This window comes from Ochotona princeps, chromosome 4 (genome assembly GCF_030435755.1).
Source record: "Ochotona princeps isolate mOchPri1 chromosome 4, mOchPri1.hap1, whole genome shotgun sequence".
Lineage (NCBI taxonomy): Eukaryota > Metazoa > Chordata > Mammalia > Lagomorpha > Ochotonidae > Ochotona > Ochotona princeps.
In genome coordinates, this window is record NC_080835.1 from 39,857,241 (window position 1) to 39,877,589 (window position 20,349).

The 20,349-nt window shown below is 55.8% G+C and overlaps 2 protein-coding genes across 4 annotated transcripts in view; one reads left to right on the plus strand and one right to left on the minus strand.

The window, feature by feature from the left end:
• Window positions 1–15,277, minus strand: part of OTOG (otogelin) — a 68,453-nt gene extending 53,176 nt beyond the window's left edge. Inside the window, exons 1-16 of the mRNA XM_058662281.1 lie at window positions 15,181–15,277; window positions 14,760–14,814; window positions 14,571–14,631; window positions 11,748–11,823; window positions 11,143–11,235; window positions 10,867–11,021; window positions 8,750–8,868; window positions 6,955–7,160; window positions 6,108–6,238; window positions 5,808–5,914; window positions 5,276–5,385; window positions 4,758–4,886; window positions 3,871–3,979; window positions 3,581–3,627; window positions 2,898–3,043; window positions 197–329 (exon numbers count right to left, since the gene is read on the minus strand). Coding sequence (XP_058518264.1) covers window positions 197–329; window positions 2,898–3,043; window positions 3,581–3,627; window positions 3,871–3,979; window positions 4,758–4,886; window positions 5,276–5,385; window positions 5,808–5,914; window positions 6,108–6,238; window positions 6,955–7,160; window positions 8,750–8,868; window positions 10,867–11,021; window positions 11,143–11,235; window positions 11,748–11,823; window positions 14,571–14,631; window positions 14,760–14,814; window positions 15,181–15,277 — 1,774 coding nt within the window. The remainder of the gene's footprint in view (window positions 1–196; window positions 330–2,897; window positions 3,044–3,580; window positions 3,628–3,870; window positions 3,980–4,757; window positions 4,887–5,275; window positions 5,386–5,807; window positions 5,915–6,107; window positions 6,239–6,954; window positions 7,161–8,749; window positions 8,869–10,866; window positions 11,022–11,142; window positions 11,236–11,747; window positions 11,824–14,570; window positions 14,632–14,759; window positions 14,815–15,180) is intronic.
• Window positions 15,278–17,632: 2,355 nt separating this feature from the next.
• Window positions 17,633–20,349, plus strand: part of USH1C (USH1 protein network component harmonin) — a 42,425-nt gene continuing 39,708 nt past the window's right edge. For 2 of the 3 annotated variants that reach the window (XM_058663283.1, XM_058663284.1), the window contains exon 1: window positions 17,636–17,791. In XM_058663283.1, the coding sequence (XP_058519266.1) occupies window positions 17,756–17,791 (36 nt within the window). In that variant the 5' untranslated portion in view covers window positions 17,636–17,755. Of the gene's footprint in view, window positions 17,792–20,349 lie in introns of all 3 variants that reach the window. The other variant, XM_058663285.1, reaches the window with a different exon arrangement.

The following is a 20,349-nucleotide window of genomic DNA, read 5'->3' on the forward strand; positions in this document are numbered from 1 at the left end:
TGAAGACAACTGCCACATTGGGGTGGGCAGAAAGGCACACTTCAGGAATTTGCATTTCTAGGACCAGTGTGTCTTCTGGCCTGACCCTCTCAGCACTAGAACATCAGTTCTTGCCTGTGTGGCAGTGTCTTTTGACAAATCAACCTGGGAAGGACCAACCAGCTTCCCCTGACTTCTTCATCCACCTGAGCCATACCGTCTGTGTAGGGAAGGGTGATCTTGTATTGGTCAAACAGAAGGACATCCCCCGTCCGAGTCAGGGTCACCTGCTTCCGAGGGTCCTGATGCACAATCACAGACACTGACTGGACACAGGCTCCGTCTTGGTCCTGGGGAGAGCAGGGGAGGGACAGAGGCCAGTGGGGCAGAGGCCAACAGAGCCTTCCCAGGACAGGGTCCCCACCCCAGGCAGAGCAGTAGATTCAGAGTGATTGGCAGGGGCCAGCAGGTGCGTTCATTTGCACTGGCAGGGACTCAGCCTGCAGGAGGTCAGGAACAGGGCAGGGAGGCGCTAGCAGAAGTCACAGTGATGTCTCAGGTTGCCAGGGGGAGCAGAGCAGAGGGGCCCCAGATGGCCTGAGGCTGGCCTCCCCCCAGAGCTCGGACTTTGGCCTTTGGTGGGGGGGAGGGAGTGTAACTGTTTCAATGGATCACATCTTGCATTGCACAGGCACACAGGAAATGAGGTAGTGTAGTGTTCTCTGGGCCTCAGGTTCTCCATCTCTGAAACACATACTACACACCACTTCTAGTCGTAGCCCCATCCACACATTCATTTAAACATTGCTTGAGCACCTACTGTGTGCCAGATTTATGGATGCAGTGGTAAATAAGACAAATACCGTATGCCTCCTCATGGAGCTAACAGCCTATGGGATACAGGTTTTGATAAAGTTTACCTGTATATAATCATGATCAGGGCTATAAGCAGATATAGGACATTAGGAAAGTACATGGAAAAGCCAGATTTATGGCGGAGGCATTTGTCCTCATGGTTGGGATGTTGGTTGTCACACCCACATCCCACACAGAATGTCTGGGTTCAATGCTCTGCTTCCTTCCTGCTAGTGCAGCCTCCAGGGGGCAGAAGTGATGGCCCAAGAACTGGGTGCCTGCCACCCATACGGGAGACTGAGTGTCCAGTTCCTGGCTTTGGTGACTGCCTAGAGTCATGGGGCCACTTAGGGAGTGAACCAGCAGACAGAGCTCTGTCAAATTTAAGGGGAAAAAAAACTTAATGAACAAAGAACCAGACTTAGTCTGCTGAAGTAGCAAGGACTATCCCAGGGAATGACAGTGATTGTTGTAAATAATAAAAGCCTTAATTATACTAGAAGCTTTCAAGGTAGCAACTATCATATGGAATTAACCCTGAGTTCTCATTCCTTTATGCACAGTCATGTACTTCATCTTCAGAGTAATCTAATTGGGCAAGTACCACTACAGCATTTGCATTTTGTAGATCAGAAAACTGAGGCACAAAAATGTGTCACTTGAACTGTTATCTGCAGATGCTCAGAAGCTGCTGGGCAAAGAGAAGAGACGGGAAACAGCTGAGCAGGAGGAGCAGCCTGTACAAAACAGCCACCCAGGAGAGTGTTTAACGCCACCCCCCACCACTGCATGGAGGAGGCCAGAGGGGGCAGAGCCCATGGGGGCAAAGCGGTTTTAGGGGCTGGCATAGGCAGGGCCTTGGCAGATTCAGGGGCTCCATCCTGAGGCAGAAGATATGTTAACAGGAGAGTGCCACAAGCAAGTGCAGTGAAACAAGGAACTAACCAGGGCTTGGAACTTTTCACTCAGCCACAGCCACAGCCACAACTGTCCTGCTGATCCCACCCAGGGACAGCTCTGGATCCTTGCATCCAAAACATCATCTAAGTCAAGGCCACTTACCTCCCCACTCCCCCCTCTCCAGGCATGTCACTGGTGTGGGAAGGAAGCCCACACTTTTGAGTCAAGTCTCAGGTTCAAGTCCTGCTGTCACTGAAAGCTACAAGCTCTGCAGAAATCTCTCTCTTCAAATCTCAGTTCTCTCCTCTTCACAGCAGACACACAACCCGTGGAGGATCTCGTCCACTCTGGACTTCATGACTTCTCTCCCACACAAGCCTCACTTTACCACAACACTCTGCATCTGCCTTGGCATATTCTAAAACATTCTTTTCTCTTTACTTTCCTCATATGATCTGATCAGCTCCCAGCATGCCCTTCCTCCACAGCCTCACACTGATAAGCCATTTTCTCTCTGTCTTTTTAGACCTGCTTTCTAGTCGCTCAGCTCAAACACCACCTCTGCTACAAGGCTTCTCTCGATTCATCTTGCAGGATCATTTCCTCCAAGAATCACCCCTTCTGGGACAGAGAGGAGGAGCTCACAAAGAGGTCCAAGAACATGAGTGACCACCCTCATAGGCCATGAGCTGCAGGGTAGGATCAGGGTGCCTTTCCCCGCATTTCCCCCCAACACACACACATATGGTGCCAGGAATGATGTCAGTCATTATGCAGTTGAAGTCACCAGAGGACACTGGCTCACAGTGAAAAGAGGTGGCTCACGGGAGGGCACTGTCCAACAGTGCAGTGGGTCACCTCTGGCCAAGGCTGGCCAGCCACCCCCAGGGACAGGGTATAGAAGGACCCAAGTAATGCACCACTGAGGCAAAGAACACGGATCTGAGGCTTGAACTTCATGAGTGGGAAGGTGTCTGGTTGTCCCCTCTCTGTGGCCACCCTCAGGGTGGCAGGGGCAACCCTACAGGTGAAAACAAGTAGCCTCCTGACTCGGAGAGCAGCCAAGGGCAGCGCAGGACAGGGCAGGACTAGAGGGAAAGGACTCAACCCTCCGCTTTGGCAGGGGTGTCTGGGAACACTTGGCCTGGGGTCCCAGCTCTTACCAGGCCACACGGGGCATTCTGCAGTGTCACAGTGAAGGTGCCCGAGGAGCGGCTCTTGGCCAGGATGTACTGGCACGAGGCAGGGAAAGTGTACCGGCGCCCGTCGAAGGTGGTGAAGTGGATGTCACCGGTCACCGAGCACTCAGCTGGGAGGGTAGGGAGCAGAGAAGGCCACTGACCCAGGGCATTGTCCCTGCCTTTAGCTTCCAAGCACTTGGAGGACACAGCAACTCATCCTGGGAGCACGAAGGATCTAGGTTCTGAGAGCCCCGGTGAGGAGGCAGTTGGTCAACTAGCCTGTCCCTGAGATCCATTAGAGAGACACACAGCCCTGCCTCTGGCATCTCCTCTGCCTGAGCTGTCCCAGTGCAGCCTCCCAAGGTCAGGAGAGACCATGGCCACCCAGGAGCCTGTTCCCAGCCCAGGGTCTCTCTTCTCGATCACAGATACACAAAGTGCCCTCCTGGCACTCGGTCTGTGTGCATCTCCACAGGACTACATAACATCTGGCAGCAGCGGGAGCAATCCCATAGCCTAGCAGAGTGACTCAGAAGACACAGCAGAGGCAAGTCTAGCCCACGGCGCAGAGCCACACCCTTCCTACTTCTCCCACCCCTAGCAGGCCTGGGCCCTGGAGTTCCCCCAACCCTAAGCTCCATGTCGGTAGAGAAGCTGGGACATACCTGGACAGACTGCTGTGCTGCACACCCACTTGCCCGCGGTGCACGTGCTGAAATGGAGCCCCAGGGAAGCAAGGTTACCCCTCCAGGTGGGGGCTGGGCACCCAGAGGCTACAGGGTCCCCCCAGCTCCTCCTGCCTCTCTCTTCCCTGGCCCCAGCCCTCGGACTCCCTCTCTTGGAAATGGACGGTGGCCATCTCCCCCACAGCTGGATCGAAGAGTTCCTGGCCCCGATGGTAAGCTGCAGTGGCTACACCTGCCATCCCGCCCATTTCACCGCAGTAGCCACACACCAGGCATTGCAGTCTTCCTTCACCACAGCACCAGGCGGGTGTAGGGTCCCATGGAACTCACAGGGACACTCAGCCGGGGCCACGCAGCCTCCCTCCTCAAAGATCAACCCTAAGGGGACAGCAGAGGTTGTTCCATCCCTTTCTCCTGGGCACAAACTGTACATGCTCCCAAGTTCTTCCACCTCTGAGTCCACTTTCTGCTCTGTAAATCCTGGGCTCAAGCCAAGCATGAACATCTATGCAGAGAATCCCACCTCCAGCTCTGCATGCAGGAGATTCCCCATCCCCCTGGCCTGCACACTTGCTTCTTTTTACCACCTTTCAAGATCCTACTCGGGGGGAAACATCACCTCCTGCAGGAGGCACCTCTGACCACCTCTTCCCAGTGCACACTGACTTTCTGTGTCTGAGACCGGCTGTACCACATCACACCTTAAATCAAAGTCCACGTCTGCCTGATCCTTGAAACCGGGGGCTGATCCCCAAAGGCAATGCTGAATCTTTATGTATTTTCATCTTAACCTCCACCCAGCCAGGTGAATTGTACACTACAGCTGTGCTGCAAGTTTGGACACTGAAAAATAGGATAATCTAGGTGTGCACAGAAAAAGGCTTAAACAAAAGCACATGTGCAGAAATGAACACAGAGCAACTTGTCCTCCACACACCATAAAAAACTCTGTCCTCAGAAAACCAGATCTCCTGATGAGTCTCTTGGGGCCATAGTCCCACCCCATCCTTACCGCCCCCTTCAGCTATTCATGCATTTTTTTCACTTATTTGTCTGAAGCGTCCTTCATGCCGGCATCCACGGAGCATTCTATTGATGTCCACTTGAACCTGGTCAAGAAGCTGCTGCCAGGCACCCAATCCTGCACCTTACATACCATTGGGGCAGTAGCAGCCGTCCACACAGGCGATCTCGCTGTCCACACAGGCTGCTCGGGGCTGGCAGGAGGCAGGGCAGCAGGCGATGCACTCATTGTAGGTGAAGTCCTTCTCCTTGCAGTGCACGACTTGGGAGAGAGAGAGAGCCCCAGGCCCCTCAGCTCGGCAGGACCCAGCCTCTCCCTCAGGTTCTGGGTGGGGGTGGGAAGGCTCTGATCATCCTGACCCCCTGCTCCCTCAGGAAGCCCCGAGGAACCCAGAAAATAAGCAGAGGGCCTGGCAGGCTCCGACAGCCATCCTCTGCTCACGCTGCAGCCCCAAGCACAGTTCTTCCCACTTTAAGCCTCAGGTTTCCCATCTATCTATCACTTGGAGAGAAGACTCAGGGAACCCACTTCCAACATCTGTGCTTCTGATCCAGTCAAGGATGCTGAGGCCAAAGGACACCGCTCACAGCCCCAGGCCAGAGCTTGCCTGAAGTCCTCTCTGTCCATAACCAAGTACCGTAGGCACTTACTGCATTGTCGGAGCTGGGTACGCCAGCCCTGCAGTGGCCGTCCCGCCTGGGCACATGCCCGGGCATACTCTGCCAGCGCCCGGCACCACGTGGCTTCATCGCCTGCTGATCTGTGCAGGGAGATTGATAAGGATTGTGCTGGAACACGGTCCAACCTGTCAGCAGCCCCTTCCCCGGCACCACATCCCTGGAGGTTGCTAGCGCTTCAGAGCTTCCCTCATCCATACCCAGCTGGGAGAGGGAGCCAGGAAGGCCTGTAGGAATGCAGAGGAAGCCAGGCTTCTAGTCCGGGCATTGCCACTGCCTTGCTGCAGGACCACAAGGCAGGCCACATTGCTGTGCACTGGCTGAGGGGGGGGATGGTAGGGGGAGAAGGTTCCGTCCCAACCCAGGCAGATATGAACTTCAGAGCATTGGGAAGCAGCTCTCTCTCAGGGCCTGGGATTGTCAGTGTAGGTGGCTCATGTGCTGAGCCCTCATCCTGGTACCGGGAGGAACCCCATGCTGCCCCTATGTCTCGCCGTTCACTTACTGGCAGAGATCGCTGGTACAGCTGGCTGCAAAGGGCAGAGGGCTGACGTAGGCATGGCAGGCATCAAACGGGGGCCGCAGCAGAGCCTCACACCGCTCATACACACCCTGGGACATAGCCCTGGTGTCACCTGGGACCCCAGTGTGGGCTCAGGGGAAGTAGGGAGAAGAGTAGAGAGGAGAAGAACGGGGCCATAGACACCAAGGCAGCCTGGGCCATTGCATTGCTGGCTTTCCAAAAGCTGGATGGGCAACTGAGGCAAACCAACCCAAGGCATGGCCCTTCGCCGGGGGTCCTGACCTGCATGGCTCCTGGGCTCTGCTGCAGGCACGGAGGACGAGGCAGGGAGGTGGCCGCAGGCCCTGCGGGCTGGTTAGGAGCCTGCTCCTGCCAGCTGTGCACAAACTCTGCCACATCATCCGTCAGCTTCCCTGGGGATACAGCAGGGAGAGAGGACTGGTGCCACCAAATGTGTCTCTTGATTAAGTGCCCTTCCTAACCATGAGTCCCTGAATGAGCCATTGTCACACAAAAAGCCAGCTGAGGAGCTGGTAGAGGCCTCCTATGGCTCCAAACTTAGGTAAGACCCTGGGTAGCTAAAAGACAACTGGGTAGGAGCCCCAGTAAGCTACTGCCTCCCCTTGGGTCCCAGTTTCCCCAGCTACAGAAAGAGCGGAGCAGTTCCATCTGCCAGGAGAGCAACATAAAAAGTTGGGACTGCATGGTTCGCGCTGCCTATATTGTAGGTACAATCTCCCCTCTTCCATAGAAAGAAGGCCCCCAGAAAAGCCTTGCAACCTTCAGCTTCACTTCCCAGTGCTCATGAGTAGGGACCTTCAGTCCTGGCGAGGCCCTTCTCCCCTGGCTCTCTCTCTGGCCCTCTGCTCCCTGCACCGCCCTCTCTGGCTCAATAACAGCAGAAGTGCTCACTGGCTCTGTACATGTCCTCACAGAAAGTCTCTTTAGGACAATTTTACAGAATAACGAACAGGTCAAGTAGCCAAGAACTGCCTGAGACCTCATATGTGTAAGGAAGTGGCCTTGGCCTACTGCTGGGTCTTAAACACCATGACCATGACCCCAGGGCTCTCTCTCACCTCTCTTCCACACCCACCAAAACCTGTCTGGGCCCCTGTACTGAACTCACCATAGCTGGTCACCAAATCATCCTGTGGGTCAGCATTGTTGTTCCCACACAGACCATGCGTCCAGCCCACGAACTCGGGGCTCATCTTGATGTAGACAGCTGAGGCGCCATCCCAGGCCAGCGTGAAGGCCGACCGGTGTCGCACAAGCACGTAGCCAGCCAGCCGCTGTAGGTGCACGCTCCCCATTACGAGGGGCAACTGGACCCTGTGGGGCACAGCCTGAGAGCCAGCACATCCCCTTCCCTACCTCCTACCCTGTGAGAGGAACCCATGCCCAAAAATTCCAGAGTTTCCAGGTGCTTTGGAGCTACACCTTAACAGAGAAAATTTTTTTTTAATTTCCATCGGAGGCCTTTAAAAGTGAGTGTGTTGGGCCCGGCGGCGTGGCCCAGAGGCTAAAGTTCTCACCTTGAACACGCCGGGATTCCATATGGGCACCGGTTCTAATCCCGGCAGCTCCACTTCCCATCCAGCTCCCTGCTTGTGGCCTGGGAGAGCAGTCGAGGACGGCCCAAAGCTTTGGGACCCTGCACCCGCGTGGGAGACCCGCAAGAGGTTCCTGGTTCCCAGCATCGGATCGGAGCGCACCGGCCCGTTGCGGCTCACTTGGGGAGTGAAACATCGGATGGAGGATCTTCCTCTCTGTCTCTCCTCCTCTCTGTGTATCTGGCTTTCCAATAATAATAAATCTTTTTTTAAAAAAGTGAGTGTGTTAACTCTCTCCCATCTAGTTTTTCATTTCCTTGTGACAAGCCTAGTGTGGGTTAGACCAAAGCTGGGTACCTGGCAGGGACACACGACCCGAGCCATCAGCACCAGCTATCTCCCAAGGCATGCGTTAGCAGAATCGAGACCAGAGCTGAGATGCGAACACTGATATGAAATGTACAAGTCCCAGCCAGCATGTTAGTGATGTGGCCAAGAGCAGCTGCTCTTATGGACTGTTTAAGCTTACAGTTCTGACAGTCAGTGTCAGAAGCACAGCACCTGCCAGCTCCATTTTCCCAGACAGAGGAGAGATGAAGGGAGCAAGTGCTTTATCTTTTGGATGGGGAGCAGGCACGGGCTGGGCAGAGAAGCTGAGAGGGGAGACAGGCAGAGGTGTGAGGCTCCGGCTGCACAGAGAGTCTAGCCCATCTAGCCCATCTGGACTTGAGCAGTGTCTGAACTGGTGGAAAACCAGGAAAGGGAAAACAAAGTAGGGCCTCACGCACCAAAAGACCCGCATAGCAATGCTTCATTCGTACAACGAGGCCTTCCATTGGATGCTCAGCCCCAGAGTGTGGTCAGCCCTGCTTGCTGGGTTTCAGGCAGAAGGCAGGTGGGGCAACAGGTCACAGCAGGCATACCATCTGATGGCCCCACACATGGACAGTGTGTAAGGACTGTGACTCAGGTCCAGGTGGCATGGGAACCAAGCTCTCCCTCCTCAGATGCTTCCTCAGGATCCACGACAGCCCAGCAAGGTGTCTGCCACTCCAACTGACCCCACAGCATCAGAAAGGGGCAACAGCAGGCTCAGCTTGTGTTCTGGGCAGCAGCAACTATGGGTGATCCACTTGGGAAGGTTTGTGGACAATTATGAAAGATAAACTGCGCATGTTGATCATGGTGAACCCCCTGCTGGAACCCCCTGCTGTCACAGAGTCTGGGGCCTCCTGCAAACCCAGCTCACCTGCGAGTCTGCTTTGACCCTGAAACCATTGCTTATTCCCCAAAACCAATCCCTTTCCCCTGGCCCCCACCCACAGCATCAGGGACCAGGGCAGCTTGGAGCAGCAGGTGTCATGTTACCTCACGCCTCCATGGGTGACCTCCTTGCCCAGGCGGATCTCCTGCTCACCCGAAAGGAAGAGGCTGACAGATCTGGAGCAGGTGTAGGGGGAGGGGCCGCACTGTGGGTCATTATGCACCTGTGGGGGAGAGTTGTACAGGAAGGTGACAACTGCAGCTGTATTTCTGAGAGGAAGCAGCGGATGTGTGCAGAGATGAAGTCGGCCTTCGCCACACACTCGCTGCTAGGAAAAGCCAGAGCTGGTCCTAAACCTGGCCTGGATGGCTCAGCCCCAGGACTCTGTTCAGTGCTTTGTCTCATTTGCTTGTTTCTGAACTTTTTTTCCCATCCAGGCAAAGGCTGACACATACATTCACCCATCACCAACTACAGAACGCAGACACCCACACACCCACAATCCATAATGCACACCGTGGACCACTCCCTGTATACACCATATGCAATCCTACCTCACACGCCTGGAAGGCAGGGTGGAACCCTCCCCTGCACATACAGCGCTCTAGGGCTGCCTGCCACGCTCCCATCACCTCTGTTCCCTGCTGAGACCAAACCCATCTATCAAAGGGCACACATCCACAGGGCAGGTGTAGAGAGGCCCAAGGTCTGAGACTGCCTGCCTGCTTGTCATGCCCCGAGGTCCCCCGCCCAGGGAAGGGGGCCTTTGAAATGCAGGTGAGCAGGCTGAAGCCTGTCAGCTCCAGGTGCCAAAGCCACCCCAGGGTTTTACAAGCTTCTTTGACCATGACCTCCAGTAAGACATAACATATAGAAATAAAACAAAATCCCTACAAGAGGTGCTTAGCCCCACTAAAGTGTAAGCCATTCTTATTGTTAAGTCCTTCTCCCCCACTTCTTTGTTTGATGCTGTTTATGAATGAATTGGCTTTGTAATGCATGTGTGGCAGCCCGCTTTCCGAGTGACAGAGCCATCATGAAGTGACACAGCTGTGAGAAATGGGTGTCTGACAGCCTGAGGTAGAGAGGGGATAACTGACTGTGGCTTCCACCCTTGCAAGCCACAGCACCCAGGGTGGAGATGAGAAGGAGTACACTTAGCCGCAGAGGGGTGACACCGAGCTCCCCCAGCACCTGACTGTGGCTGGATAACAGCAAAGTACCTTCTGGCAGAGCCAGTTCCCCCTACAGACCCTCCTCCAGGTGGAGGTGAACTGGTCTGCACCTGAGGGTGATCTCCCACTCCACAGATGGGCTCAGGGTGTCACTCTGCTGGGTGGCCCAGGGGCTGCCACACATGTAATTGTGGATTTGGCCAAGTTTGTCTAAGAACTAACCTGGGAATTGAAGACACCAAACAACAACAGCAAAGTCATGCCCCTGGCCTAGAAAGCCGACACCTGCCAAAGGAAGCCGAGCCAGAAGCACAAGTTTGTGGGAGAAACATGAGGACCGGTCATGACACACACCTCTGGTTACAGACAGGTGGTCCTCGGTCAGCTGAGAAGGCAAGGCCATCCAGGACGGCTTCTTGAAAGAGGCGATTCCACCCCTCCATTCTCTCCATTGCTTCCTCGGAGGACCACAATCCTTCCCGCCTTAGGCTCTGAGCACCCAGCGTCCCTCCCCTTCCCAGAATGCTCTCTGCCCCCGTATTCTCCACTCAGCTCACTCCAGCTCTTTCCTCAGGTCTGGTATTGTGGTCACATCCTGTAGGAAGCCTTACCTGATGGTCACTCTTCCTAACAAACAACACTGGGTTTCCATGGTGTGCTCTTTTAGCCCTGGCATTTCTCCTCACCGTCATGTGAACCGATTCCTTTGCTTTAATGCTCATCTTCTCCATGAAACACTAAGCTTCAGAGACCACGTCTGGGGTACTGCCCTGAGGGGCTCTCATCTACCAGTCCAGGAGCTGGCCAGGAGCATAACATGCCCTTAATGAATACTAATGCCTGATAAGTGAGTGAATACATGAGGGGACAGTCGGGGCAATCTGGATGGAGCAGATGAGCAAGGTCTGGGGAGTCCTTGGTTTTTTTCTAGCAGTGCAGGTTCCTGGGCAGACGAGAGCTAGGGGTGGCGGGGGACAGAGAAGGCTCCTGCCTTTCCAGTCATGATTAAGTAGAGCCCCAGCTCCCAGGGCCCAGCAGCGCCTCACCTGGACAGAGAAACTCTGCCCCTCAGGTTCATGGCGCCCCACCAGCATGTAGCTGCCCTTCCCATAGAGGTAGTAGTAAAGACCGTCGAACGTCTCCACGTGGTACTGCCCCCACGTCCGGCAGATACTGTCCCGCTCAGGACCGGCATTGTATACTGTGGTAGGGGAGAAAAAGAGAGAGCTCCCCCAAGTGGCGGCAGTGACAGCAAGCTTGGGGCTGGGGGTCCCAGGCCTGGCAGAAGGCCTCCCCCCACCTCCCAGGTTGCCCAGGCTCACCCAACTGGCAGCGCGGTCCAGTGGCGTTGAAACGTCTACAGTCGCAGAAGGCTGGGTGCACACACTCACCCCCATTGAAGCAGGAGAACATGTCTGCCAGGAAACACAGAGGCTTCTCCCCAGTGAGCCGAGACTAGCAAAGGCTGACAAGCCTGCCTCTCTGCCACCCTCAGGTGCCAGGACCCACCCCTCCCACGGTCCCCTGGCATAGGCAGCTAGTCTGAGTGGCATAGAAGTGATGTCTCGGGCTGCTACCAAACAGATAGGTGAGGTGGGGTCCTATAGCACCAGCCTCTAGTGTGCTTCAGTGAGCCCAGGCCAGCCCTCCTGGGCCCAGCTCCCCGTGCCCAGGTCCTGGCTGGCAGGCCTGACAGGTGCAATTGGGAGTTGCAGGGTGAACAGGGGCCTTCACTGTGGTAGAAGGCGAGATGTCACTGGGGTCAGACGGGGTGAAGGGAAGGTCTGGGCCGTGGTCACAGAATAGAACCCAGAGAGGAAGCTTGCCATGGGCAGGAAAGGCTATGGCCAGCAGCAAGGGGCCAGGGCTGTGGAAGGCATGGAGACCAACCCCTGGCGGGGAGGAGAGGCCCCAGGAGGCCACTTACAAGACGGTGCACACTTTGCCCGATGCAGCCGCCTTTCCCAGGAAGTCATGGCCGAGGAGTCTGCAGCTTCAGCTTCCTTTCAGAGACAGGAGGAGGAGAGTGAAGAGGAGAAGGAGGAAACAAGGAGAAAGAGAATGGGAGAAGGAGGGGGATAAGAGAACCTAGTCAAGGGCTGACCTCAAGCCAGCTTCTTGAAAACCCCAGGATGGAAGGAATGCCCACACCCCTTGGTGCTCCTGTCACTGTCCCCGGCTACCCCCGAGTGGTACATGGGCAAGCTCTGGGGCTGGCCTGCTCCCTGCCAGCCAGTTGGATGCCTGAAGACCCTCCTTTCTCTCAGCACTCCCATGTCTCCTAGCCTCCTCTCTCCCTCTCTCCTTCCTCAGCAAAGCTTTGCGTCTGCCACAGCCCTGCACAAAACCTCCTTCCCTGGAGAATAAACTTGAGTCAGAGCCCCAACAGGAAAGCAGCCCTTCACCCCAGGCTGGGAAGCAGCTTCTGTCAGTCCCCAACCTGTTGCCTGGCCCTCCCCGCAGGGACAACCCCATGTTACCACCCTGTGTCCTCAGCTGCAAACCAAGGCACTCACTCGCCAACCCCAGTACTGTGGATCTCAAGCAGATAGACAGGCACAGCAAACCTGGAAAGCCTTACTTTGCAGATAGCATTCTCAGCACACACTCTGTCCAGTCACTACATGGACTGTCCTGAACATTAGGGGTGCTCTGTTACCATGTGCCTGGTGCTGGGGTACCTGGGGTCCCAGCATCACCATCTGAGGTGTCCAATGTCCCCTGGGCACAATCAGCTCCTCCCATCTCAAAGCATCAGCCCCCATTTTTACAGTGTCCTCATATGCCAGGCCCTAGGCTGGGTACAGTGCATGGGACCAAGTCCCTGCTCTGTGAAGCCACGCTTGAACTTGCAGCCATCAAACATGAGCCACACTGTGGGTCTGTATCCTGTGTCTTCCTCACTCTCCATCGTCCACACATGCAGGCTGAAGCCCAGGCACCAGCGGAGTACTTGAAACCCAGCATCTACTTGGAAGCCCGACTCCCTGACTCCGATCTCAGCTCCCTGCCCCTCGTCCTATCTTTCCAATCTCTGGAAGGTCACTGTGATGTGTCAGCTTTTCACATCTTCACCCCAGCCTGGCCCCAGGTGCCAGGTTCTCCCCAGCATGCCAGTCATGTATGTTATAGGGCCCTTACAGAACACAAGAAATGTGAGTGGGTGGCATAGGGCTGGCAAAAACAAGCATCAGTAGGAACCCATAATGAGACCAAGCCTCTGCTCCTCACCCCAACCCCCCATGAGACTGCAGATGGAGCCTATGAAAATGTATGTGCCTCTACTGAGCACACTAACAAGCAAGACCCAGCAGCAGGCATGTCTATCGGCTGAAATCTATCATTGAAAGGGATGTAAGTGTCATCTGGATTGAGATTATTGAAACCCCTCTCCCCTTCCAAGTTCATGGCCCCTCTAGTCTGCACCATCAGTTGTCTGGGAATGGTTGAGCTTTGTCAGGGAGTAGGGAAAGGCTGAAATGAGTTGTGGCCAGTTTCTGGTCCAGATTATGCCCACTTCCTTCCCAGTGAGGCCTTCCAGACAGGAACCCTCAAGTGGTCCTGGTCCACAAGCCTCACAACCCCCAGCCCCATTGCTGTCACCCTAGAAGAAGGCCATGCCAACTCTTTATTGCTCAGAGGAGAAATGCGGGAAGCCTGTCTACATTGCCTGATCCCAGGGCTTCTGATTCATCCCCAGAGAAAAGGAGGTGCCCATCTGGGAGACCAGCTAAGAAGGAAGGATAGCTTGGGTCTTGCGGGGCATTCCTGGTGCACAGGGATGGGTGCTCCCAGGAGACTTGGGGGCACCTGCCCACTGTGTAGCTCTGGCAGCTCCTTCATCTGCCTCAACTTCCCTGTCCACAGAAAGAGCCACATTGCACTTCTCAAACTGCATGTGGCTGGGATTTAAGCCTTGGAGCTCTGAGAGAGCAGGCAAGTGGGGAGTAAAACACATTAGAGAAGAAGTATGCCCACCCACGCCCACCCACCTCGGGGCCGTCCCACATGACAGGTGGCTGGGACACAGGGTTTGCTGTTACAAACAAGGTTCTTCCCCCGCTGGCACCAGGCACTGCCCAGAGCGAATTGCTAGGGCAGGGGCGCCAAAGCAGAGACTAGCTGCTCCGCAGGTCACGGGTGGGCTGGCTTTACAACACATGTGTGGTTGTAGTAAAAAGGAGGCAAAAGTAACCCACGGCTAAACAGAGAACCATACCACCCAATGCAGAGATCAGGAGAGTTTGGTAAAGGGAGATACCAAAACCGCTGTTCCGGAGAGGAGATCTGAACTCAAAGGCACAGGAGATGCCGGCTGGGCTTCTCAGCCCTTCCTGGCAGACCCCAGCAGAGGGCGCAGTTTCCACCTGGCCTCTCAGCACAGCATTGCTTGGGGCTTGGCTCAGGGACCTACCACACACAGGTTGCAGAAAGACAAGGCCACTGTCTAAACCCTCACCTGCCCTCTTGCACCTGGGGGAGAGGACAGATCAGTTGTGTGAAAAGACCTGGATGCTTTTCACATCAAAGAGCTGGCTACAGGGCCCCACACAATTAGGAGAGAGACAACAGAAGTGTTTTAGGAGTTTGCACATTCAGACACATGCATTCCTTTTTGAATAATGCCAGAGATATCCGCCACGCCCTCCCGCAACCCACCGTAACCTCCAGAGCTCCTTGTCAGCCTCATCCATGACAGAAATAAAGCCCTCTGTTCAGCAACACCTGCCTTCCCCAGGTCACCCCTTACCTGGCTCTCCACTGCTATTGTGGCATCCCCAAAGGTGATGGGCCTTTCCTGTTGGCTGCTGCTGGGAGAGACACAAGCCTGGCGTAGATGGTCGGTCAGGAATGTGCCCCCCCTCCACCGCTGGGACCCCTGGAAGGCCCTGTGTGGGGAGAAGGTAGGGCCAGGGCAGCCGCCACAGGCAAAACTCACCTGGGAACCCAGGCCGACTCCGGCTGCAGCTCTGCAGGGGCCTGCGGTGTGGGTGCTGTGGGAGGGGAAGCCAGTGTGTCCCCTGGGAGCTGTGCCTAGCTCGGACACACTCCCTGCCTGCTACAAGGCCTCCCTTACCTCTCCTCTCCCAATAGCTCTCCCTGTAGCTTATAAGGCTTTCACCCACCCTGTCAGTGGGTTCCAGTCCTCTGGGGTTCCCCACCTTTAGTCTCTTCCTATGCCCTCCACCCTGCCTAGTTTGGGACCCTTTACATAGTCCCAGGCCTGCCTCTTCTGCTTCCCACCTCCCCTCCCCCAGACCCTCTACCCTCTCTCTCTCTCTAACCCCTCCAGGCCCATCCACCAAGTCTCCAGCTAGTCTTTCAGCTGGCTTCCACGCTCAAGTCCACACCCAGCTCACCGAGGCCTTGCACCCGCAGGGACTCCCCAGTCGGTTCACCCCGGGGCAGCCAGGCACAAGTGAGTAGCAAGCAGAGAGCTGGCGCCAGGGCTCCCATAAAGGCGCGCGGGCCGGAGCGGGAGAGCAGGAGTGCGTGCGGCCAGCTGCTGGGTCCGGGCTGGGTCACACCTCCTCTCCGAGGCTGCCACAGACCACAGACCCTCGGGTTCTCATGCCCAGTGCTACCTCAGCCCCTCCTCCCAGGCGCCAGGCTCCTCCCCGCCCAGCAGAGGCTTGGGACTGCCCAGCTCATTACCATAAGTTGGCATTGGGACCAGGACCCAGGTTTTGCCTTTCTGGGTTTATGGCACTCAGCCCTAAATCCCGTGGGGAGAGAAAAAAAAAAAGATAACCTTTGCAGCCCCTGTCTCCCTTTTCCTGGGTCCTGGAGGCCGCTTTACACCAGAAAGCCCTCTCCTTATTATAGAGTCCTGCAGCAGCTGGGATGCGCTGCTTATGGCCAGTGGTCAACAGTGCAGCCAAGGCTCAGGCTTGCCAAGTCCCAGCCTGTGCGTGCACCACTCCTCATCACAGCTTCCACCCGGGTGACCAAATCCCCACCCCACTACTTCTCAAGGGTGACACCTGCCTTTGCCTTCTGTATGCCAGCACCAGCTCAGACCCCAGCTCAGAAACTGCTGCCTGAGTGACACAAGTGCCTCACCCTCCTCCCCCATCTGATGGCTCCCTCACCCTCCACCCCCATCTGATGGCTCCCAGCAAAGCCACTCTTGGACCAAGGCAACTCCATCCTTGTGCATGGAATTTTCAAATGGTGCCACAGTGTGGCTGGGAATCTTGGGATCCTTTTCCTTGGCCAGCACTCAGGGAATATCAATCAGATGGGAGGCCTTGCAGATAATCATGGTGATGATGACGGGGAGGACAAGGGCCCAGCAGACCCCTGGACAGGAGTGTGGACTTGGGATACATTCCAGGCCCAGAGTGGAGAAGGCACACACAATTATCTTCACCTGCAGTGTCTGAACTTGTGGCTGTAGATGGGAAGAGAGGTAAGGAGGTACCTTAAAGAATATTGGCTACTGGGGCCAGCACTGTGCCGTAGCAGGCTAATCCTCTGCCTGCTACTCTGGTTCAAGTCTTGGCTGCTTCCACTTCTGATCCAGATCTCTGCTGGTCTGAGTGTTCGTGCTGCTGTCACTCATGTGGGAGACCTGGATGAAGCTCCTGACTCCCACTTTGGCTTGGTCTAGCCCGAGCTCTTGGAGGAGTGAACCAGTGGATGGAAGCTCTGTCTCTCTAACTCCAATTTTCAAATACATAAATCTTAAAAAAAAAAAAAAGACTGGTTAAGAACGGGTTTTCATGGTCTGTCTCTGAGCAGCTTTGAAAGACACACTGCTGGGCTAGGACTCAGAGCTGTGCTCAGGGCCAAGAGGGGAGTGTGTGGACATGGCAACATAGAAATGGAGGCAGTACGCTGGAGGGAAATGTGTTTTATGGGGTCTTTCCTGAATGTTTGAAAAGTCCACTCGACTGAGTCAGATTCAACTACCCAATTATGTAGGAAGCAATGTACTTGCAAAACCACAGCGATTGTTGGGGATAGACACAGGGCATCCTGAGGTTTGGTCGTGCGACTACCTGTCCCTGCCCCCACCAAATGGCCTTAGTTCAGGAACAAGTGCCATGGCTGAACCAGCGCTTCCACACTCACCTGCACACTCGTCTCTGTTTCCCGGCCCCTCTTGCCTTTCACTGGTCCCAGACTGGGGACAGCCTTGTCTCTGCACCCAACACTGGACCCAAGCATTCAGCCAATCTGAGCTGAATTGAATCAAAGGGGACAGAGGGTGCTGGCCCTGGGTTAAGGTCAGCCATAAGCCAAGATAGGCTCACCACCCCTTCAGCTGTGGGGACCACATCTGTGCCTGGTCTCTTCCTGTTTTTGTCTAGGAGAGCATAGTTATGGGAGGTGGGAGGCAAAGACAGGTAATCAGAACACTGGTTCTGTTGCTACTGGCTGCATTAAGACCACGCCTGGTCCCCAAGAAACTCACAGGTCAAAGATAGATTTCTTAGTGTAGGATGAAGGCCACTGGTAGACAAGAGTGAAGTGGCGGTCGCAGAAGGGCAGAGGAAGCCCGACTTGTGTATCCAAACACAATGGACCAGATTGTCTATCCAACCCTTCCTGGCCCATTGATGGGAAGAGATTCCCACAAGGAAGTCCCAAATGTCCCCGCAGGCTGCTTCCTCACCCACCCGTGCTGGAGCCCACTCCGAGGAGAGCCAGTGGTGAAGGATCCCGGCTTCCACGCCCAGCAGCACAGACTCGGGCCCTTTTGGGCCCGGGCCTCCGGGAGTGGACGTCCCGGGGGCAGGTGTCTCCCCGCCTCCTGGCGGCCCCGCCCCATTCCCGTCTGGATCCCGCCCCCGCCGCGCCCGGGCCCCACCCCTCGTCCCCCCAGGGTGGCTCCACGGGTCACGGTCGCCGCCTGCTCCGGCCAGCTGCCGGCAGCCTGGTCCCCGAGGGAGCGGGGCTTGCAGCGAGGCCGCTCGATCCGGCGCAACCATGGACCGAAAAGTGGCCCGAGAATTCCGGCACAAGGTGGGCGCCTCGCGGGGGGCCTCTGAACTCGGAAGTCCCCAGCGAAGCACTCCCCTTAGCTCGCTGATATTCCTCCCTTTGGTAGCTTGGCCTCAGGGAGTTTCTGGCTGAGTGAGAGGGACGGGGACTTGGACTCTGGGTGTGAGGACCCCCTTAGCTCATCTCGTGGGAGCGTCCTTTCTGCTGCTGAGTCTAGGGCTTGGGATTCCTTTCAGCCTGGGCCTGGGACACTTCCTCCCTTCTGCCGGGCAGGGGAGGTGGCTGGCAACATGTGGGAAAAGCCTGGGGCTGTTGTAAGGACTGGGGGTCTGGAAACTGTGTGTGTGTCTGCCCTGGGCAGTCAGAACATCAGATGGGAGCATTCTGAGGTTGGGGGCAGGCAGCCTCCCTGCCTGTGTGTACTTCTTCAGGCCTAAAAAGAGGCCTGGAGCTGGCGCTGGTCAGGCTGCAGGGCAGCAAGGTGGGGGCACTGGGGTTGTGAGAGCCAGGCTCAGGCCAGCCAGGGCCTCCAGGCTGTGTGCCAAAAAGGAGCTGAACTCGCGCCCCAGGATCCACACTGGAAGCGCCTGGATTCCATGCAAGATATTTCCAGAACTGCTTCCGGAATGTGTAGGATCTGCCAGGGTCACAAGGCCAGAGAAGACTTTGAGAGGAAACCTAGGAACCCTGGCCACCTGGCCAGGGGTCAGGAGCCCAAGGAGCCAGATAGTGAGGATGCCACTGGGTTCCGGGGGCCTGTGCCCACTCTGTGCCCATAGATCTCACAGCAGCCATCTGCCGCCTAGTGTAGGGACCAGCTATGGGTCCCTGGAAGAAAAGCTCAGCCTGGTGGAAATCCTCACTCTCATCTTGCCTCCCCCCGCCCACTCCCAGCAAGGCCTTAGGTCTCCCTGATACCCACCCAGGATGAGGGGAAGCTGGGAGCTCAGCAGGATTGGGGGAGGACGGGAAGTGGGGGGGTGACTGACGAGTATGGAGGAGGGTATGTGCTGGTGTGCTCTACCCAGGGCGTTTTGTTGGAAAGGGTGGGGGGCACTGGGAGAAATTTCAGCCGGTGTGTGGGGATGCTGGGTGAGTGTAGGTTTCACACAACCTGCTTGGAAGAGGCTCCACCTCCCATCCCCCACCCGAGACTCCGGCTTGAATTTCTCTCTCCCGCCTCTGAAAGGAAAGCTGGCTTCTCTTTTGCTTTCCACCATGGGGCACTACTTCTTGGCTGCTTGTGAGAAAATCGTCTCCGGGTCCACTGAGTGTGGCGCAACAGTGGGGTCTGCTCCATCTTCCTCCTCCCCATGCCCCTTTTCTTCTGTTTCTGTCTCACTGCGGAAGTCATTGTGCTGCATGTACAAGCAGGGTAAGGCGCCACACTGGGCAGGGCCTGGCCTGGACTTTGTGCCCCAAGGCCTCCCAGGTAGCAGCTGCCTGCCCTTTCCAAGCTAGGAGATCATCCAGGAAGTGGGGACGAGAGAGAGATGGGGATGCATGGCTGTGTTGGAGAAAATGCACTGCTCACTGTCCACAGCTCTCTGAATGCCCCTCTCTGCCTGCCTAGGGCACAGTTTGTAACTGAAATCTTAGTACTCTGCAAGGTAGTGTGCGACAATGGAAAGTGCCATGAGCTAACCTGCCTGTTCCCCCGGAAGACACGGTTAAGAATCCATAGCTAGTGAGGTAAGCCCGAGTCTTGAATGAAGCCCATAGGTGTGTGGGGAGCTTTGGGAGTCCTTGGTGCTCAGGGGAGACCCCCATCAGTGCCTGACATTAGCTGGAGTGAGGCAGAAGGGGGTCCCGTCTCCATGCTGCCGCTCGCCACTCGGGAGGCCTCGGACAAGCTGCTGCACCTCTCTGGGCTGTGGTTTCCAGGGCTGTGAGATACTGATCAATCATACTGCTTACACGAATAACAGTAAGGATCACACGAGGACTCATGTGCTGGCTCTCTGGGCCCTGTGATCACCCACAGAGCCCACAGGGCCTGCTGGCAGTGCAAAGGGTCTGCAGGCAGCTGCTCTTTCTACTGGTGTCGGCAACAGGAAACAACCTTGGGCTAGAAGGGGACTTAGCCAGAGACCAAGCATTTCTCACCCAGACAACCAGCTTTTCAGAAGACTTCCCCTTTCGCTCTATGCACCTGTGTGTCACAGGAACTTGGTTACTTATTGGCTCAGAAAGTATTTCTTATGTGTTCAGCCACCTGGCATTTATGAGTGTTTCTGGTGTACTCTGCCCAAGGCCAGCACCCGAGGGTGGGATGAATACAGAAAGAACCTCTGCCTTCGAGGATTTGCTAATTGTTCATTCATTCACATGTACAACAAATAAATATGTGCCATGCGATCCTCTAAGCAACAAAAAAACCAAACAAAACCTCTGAGATTAACAAGTGACAGCACCCTGCATGCCAGAAAGTGATAAATGCTGTGAACAAACCCTACTGGGATGAGGAGGAGGTGTCAGGGGGCCTTGGAAGTAGCAGGGACTTGGATACATCAGTGCCAGAGCATGCTAAGGAGAGGGAGCAGCACTTGCTAAGGTCCTGGGGCAAGCATAAGCCTGGC